Source organism: Belonocnema kinseyi, chromosome 2 (genome assembly GCF_010883055.1).
Source record: "Belonocnema kinseyi isolate 2016_QV_RU_SX_M_011 chromosome 2, B_treatae_v1, whole genome shotgun sequence".
NCBI lineage: Eukaryota > Metazoa > Arthropoda > Insecta > Hymenoptera > Cynipidae > Belonocnema > Belonocnema kinseyi.
The window spans coordinates 175,905,187-175,910,569 of record NC_046658.1 but is presented as its reverse complement, the minus strand read 5'-3'; the positions used below and the strand labels follow the sequence as shown (position 1 = coordinate 175,910,569).

At 23.5% G+C, this 5,383-nt stretch overlaps 1 protein-coding gene across 1 annotated transcript in view; it reads left to right on the top strand.

Moving 5' to 3' along the window:
- Positions 1-898: 898 nt before the first annotated feature.
- LOC117167368 (ADP-dependent glucokinase) overlaps positions 899-5,383 on the top strand; it is a 23,575-nt gene continuing 19,090 nt past the window's right edge. The window contains exon 1 of the mRNA XM_033352247.1: positions 899-1,362. Coding sequence (XP_033208138.1) covers positions 1,031-1,362 — 332 coding nt within the window. The 5' untranslated portion in view covers positions 899-1,030. The remainder of the gene's footprint in view (positions 1,363-5,383) is intronic.

Sequence of the window (5,383 nt, the reverse complement as noted above, 5' to 3'; positions counted from 1 at the left end):
TAATTTACAAAAAATAATGAATTAAAAATCATGATTTAGTTTATGACATATTTTAAAACAATAGATTAGAAGTTTAAATAAAATTGAATTTGCCGCCTTTTTTAAACTCACATTATGAGTCAGGCCTGAACTCTGTCCGGGACAAAACATAAAAAATATAATTCTTATTTTAAATAAAAAAAAAACATTTTTTTTAATTTTTGCAGAACAAAAAAAATGTTATTGAATCGAAATGCCAATTAAAAAAATCTTCTTCACTGTTCAATTATTTTATTTGACGTTTCCTCCTTTGATTTTTGAAAATTATTTTTTTTTTCAAGATTTATCATTTTAGTTAAAAATTCATTTGTTTAGTGTAAAAATTAACTGTTTTCTTGAATTTGCGTTTTGTTTTAAAAATGCAGTTTTTTGTAGAAAATGTTTTTTTTTACTTTTATATTCCACAATCTTTTTAAAAAATCATTCTTCTGTGTTGAAAATTAAGTTATTTTATCAAAAATTAGTTTTTTGGGCTCTTAAATTCGAGAATTTGGTTGAAAACCAATTTTTTTTCAATATCCTGAAACAGTTCGAGGGCCTCAAAATTGAAGAAATCAGTTTATTTACATGTCTAATAGTGATTTCTAAATTATATTAATATAATTTACAAAAAATAATTAATTAAAAATCATGATTTAATTTATTACACATTTTAAACAATATATTAGAAGTTTAAATTAAATTGAATTTGCCGCCTTTTTCAAACTCACATTATGAGTCAGTCCTGGACTCTATCCGAGACAAAACCAGAGATTCTGACAAAACATAAAAAATATATTTCTTATTTTTAATTAAAAAAAAAAAAAATTCTCAATATTTGCAAAACCCAAAACAAATCAATTTTATTTGCCTAAAATTCAAATTAAAAAGATCGTCTGTACTGTTCAATTATTTGATTTGACGTTGACTCTTTTGATTGATGACATGACAGACCTGACACGTTCGCATTTAGGTTAGGTTACATATGTGACACACTGTCACCGCGTACACAATGGGGAAAAGGGGGCTTAAATTCGGATCTTTTTTCACAGTGATATTTGTGTTAATTGTCGCCGTTTTATATATAAATTACGACAATGGGCTTCAGAAACGTTTAATGGCTGTTTTGCATGGATTAGAAAGGTTAGAAAGAAGGTATGAAGTCACTGGCAAACCGAAGGTTGCAATAGGTTATGGAATCTGTACGGACGTCTTCGTCGACGCCAAAGACCTGCTCCGGTATTCCCTCAGTGTAGGAACTCCCAAGCATTTCGACGAAATTAACACCGACCTGGAATTGAAAAAAAGTTTCGCCTACTATTTTCAACATGGGGCTGCTGCAGAGTATGTTACTTTTCTCTCATATTTCTAAGTTTATTTGAAAAAAAGTTATCTCATTTATCCATTTTAATACACCTGAAACAGATTCCTTATTCTTCTTTTCTGTTTATAATTTTTATTCAGTTTTTTAGAAGGATTAGAAGTATATTTTCTTTTTGGAGGTTATGTCAAATTCCGGTATTAATATTTTATAGGTCAGAATGATAATTTATGCTGTTCAATAATTTTTAGTTGGACATTTTAATTTGAATTCGTAAAAAAACTTCCGTTTCTGCAGAATTTTTTAATTATTTATAGTATATACGAAGTGTATTATGAGTTTTTAAAAGCTTTTAGTTTCAAACGTTTTAAATTTTAAAACATTTGCAATTAACTAATAAATTCTTGGAATTAAACAAAAAAATATCCAAAGTTCACACTTTTTTCTCTAGTCATCCTTTTTTTCCGCCTTTTTCTTAAAGAATTCGTCGTACCGAAAAAAATAGTTAATTTAAAAAAAAATACTTTAATTTAATAAATGAATTTTCTACAAAAAAGATCAATTTTTATATAGAAAAATAATTATTTACCCGAAAGGTTAATGTTTAACAAAATAAATAAATTTTTAACTAAAAAAGATCAATTTTTAATAAAGAATGGAATTGTTATATTATCAGTTAAACTTTGATTTTTAACAACCAATTTATAATTAAATATTAAATTAATACCATAAAACAAAAATTGATACGTCAGTTACAAAAGATTTTAATTTTAAAACGGAAACAGTTCAATTAAAAAAAAAAAAATTATTTTCAACCATAAAATATTTTTCAGTCAATAAAGAAAAAAAGGTTGAATTTTCGAGTTAAAAATTCAAGTTTTCAACAATAAAAGTTAATTTTCAACAATATTTGTTTGAATTTCAAAGCAAAAGAAAAATTATTTTTCTACAAAAAAGTTGAATTTAAAACAAAAATAATTTCAACCAAAAATAGAATAGTTAAATTTTCAGTTAAAACAATAAATTTCAAATAAGAAAGAATCTAACAAAAATAATAATAATAACTAATTTCCTACAAAAAACGAATTCTCTACCAAAAAGATAAATTTTCAAAACATAAAAATAACTATCTACCCAAAAAGAGTAATTTTTGCGAAATAAATATATTTTTCACTAAAAAAGATAAATTTTTTATACATTGAATAGTTTTATGATCAGTTAAAATCTGATTTTCAACAACGAATTTATAAATAATTTGCATTCAAGAGTATTAAATTTCTACCAAAAAAGCTGAAATTTGAACAAATTAGTTCAATTTTTAATTTAAAAAGACGAATTCGCAACAACAACACAAATTGATATGTCATCCACAAAAAGTTTTAATTTTAAATTAAAAACAGTTCAATTCAACAAAAAAAGAAAGGATTTTCAACCATGAAATATTTTTCAGTCGATAAATAAAAAAATTTTCTTTTAAAAAGCTTGAATTTTTAAGTTAAGGTGACGAATTTTCTGCAAAACAATTGAGTTTTCGAAATCAAAAATATAAATTTTTAACAATAAAAGTTAATTTCCAACAATATTTTTGTTTTTCAAAGCAAAAAATACAAAAAATACAAAAGAATCTCCCAAAAAAAAAAAAAATTCCAGCAAAAAACGAATTTTCTACCAAAAAGATAAATTTTCCAAACAGAAAAATAATTATCTATCCAAAAAGATTAATTTTTACAAAATACATAAATTTTCATTTTTAAAAGGATAAGTTTTCAATCAAAAATGAAATAGTTATATTAGTAGTTAAAATTTTATTTTTAACAGCGAATTTATAAATAATTTTCAACCAAGAGTATATTAAATTTCTACCAAAAAGATGAAATTTGAACAAATTAAATTTTCATTTTAAAAAAAATTTCAAATAAAAAGAATATGAAAAAAATTGTTTTTCAGAAATAACGAATTTTCTACCAAAAAGTAATGTTTACAAACCAGAAAAAATAATTATCTATCCAAAAAGATTAATTTTTACAAAAACAATAAATTTTCAACCAAAAATAGAATAGTTAAATTTTCAGTTAAAAAAATAAATTTCAATTAAAAAAGAATCTACCAGACAAAACGAAAACAGAAAATTTCCAAAATAACGAATTTCCTACCAAAAAGATCAAAACTTTCAAACAGGAAAATAATTATCTAACCAAAAGATTAATTTTTAACTAAAAAAGATCAATTTTCTATAAAAAATAAAATAATTATATTATCAGTTAAAATTTTATTTTTAACAGCAAATATAATTAATTTTCAAAAAAATATTTAATTCAAGGAAACAGATGAATTTTTTACAAAGAAGATTAAATTTCTACCAAGAAAGACGAAATTTGCACTAAAAAGTTAAATTTTTAACTAAAAAAGATGAATTGTTAGCAAATAAAAAATAGTTGATATCTCTACCAAAAAACATTTTTATTTGAAAACAAAAACAGTACAGTTCAACAAAAGAAAAAACAAAGAAAATAATTTCCAATAATGAAGGATTTTTCAGTTAATATAGAAAGAAAATGTCATACAAAATGTTGAATTTTCCAGTTAAAAATACAAGTTTTGTACAAAAAAATATGAATTAAAAAATATATATATATAATAGTAAAATTAATATATAAATATCATATGTTAATTTAATAATTAATTAATATGTTGATTAAATAATTAATTTAATAAATATAAATATAATATAATAAAAAAATAGTTAAATTTTCAACTAAAGAAATTCGTTTTAAACCAAAATGATGATTCTTTAACAAAAAGAAAATGAATTTTGAAACAAAAAAGATAATATTCTGATAAAATAAATGATTTTTCAACTAATTAAAAAAATTAATTTTTAATAAAAAGTGGGATAGATATATTATCAGTTAAAAAGTAATTTTTAACAAAAAGTAGAAGAGTTCAAAATATTTTACTTACAAGAATAAGCTCTCAAACAAAAAAAACAAAAAAATTTCAACAAAATTTTTTAATTTTAATCCAAAAGATAAATTTTTCAACCAAGAAAAAAAGTTTTCTACACAAAACAGATGAATTTTGAACTAAGATTAAAACTCTACTAAAAAAGAAGAAATTTGAAACAAATAGTTAAAATTTTAAATAAAAGTGAATTGTCCAAACAAACAAAGTAATAATATTTGATATGACAATCACAAAAGATTTTAATTTCGAAACAAAAACAGTTTAATAAAAAAAAAAGAATTTACAGACATTTCACCCAAGATGTTGAATTTTTTAGATAAAAATACGAGTTTTACACAAAATAATTGATTTTTCAACTGAGTAATATAAATTTTTAATAACAAAAAATTAATTTTCAAACAAAAAGATCAACTTTAAAACAGGAAAATAATTATCTACCCAAAATATTAATTTTTAACTGAAAAAGATCAATTTTCTATCATAAAATTAGGAACCGATGTAAGGGGGGAAGTGAAAAAGGTTAGAGAAAAATGGAAAGAATGGGATAAACGTTGGAAGGAGGAGAAAGACAAGGTTTGGGGTAAGCTAGAGAGCATTGAGAATAGACAGAGAGAGGTTGACGAACAGAGATCTAGAGAAATAAAGCAGTTGGAATGGAAGAGCGGGTATCCAGTCTAGAAATTAGGAATGAGCATATGGGGGAAAAAACAGAAAGTGAGGAAATAGTTCAAGGGAATGAAAAGAACGTCCGAAGTGAGAATGAAAGATTGAAGAAAAGACTCAGTGAGATCGAAAGAAGAGTAGAAGGGGAAGAAAGGGCAAAGAGGAAAAATAACATAGTAGTCAAGAGATTAAAAGTGGAGAGTGAAACAGGAGAAGTGGAAAAAACAAATCTTTTTCGAGATATTAGAGTGCAGGTAAGGGTAGAAGGAGTCAAGAGAATAGGAGGGTCAAAAGAAGGAAAAGAAGGAATGTTTATAGTAAAAGTGGGGAGTGAGGAGGAGAAAAAGAAAATTATGGAGAGAAAAAAATTATTGAGAGGAAGAAGGGAAAGAATTGAAGAAGATCTGACATGGAGGG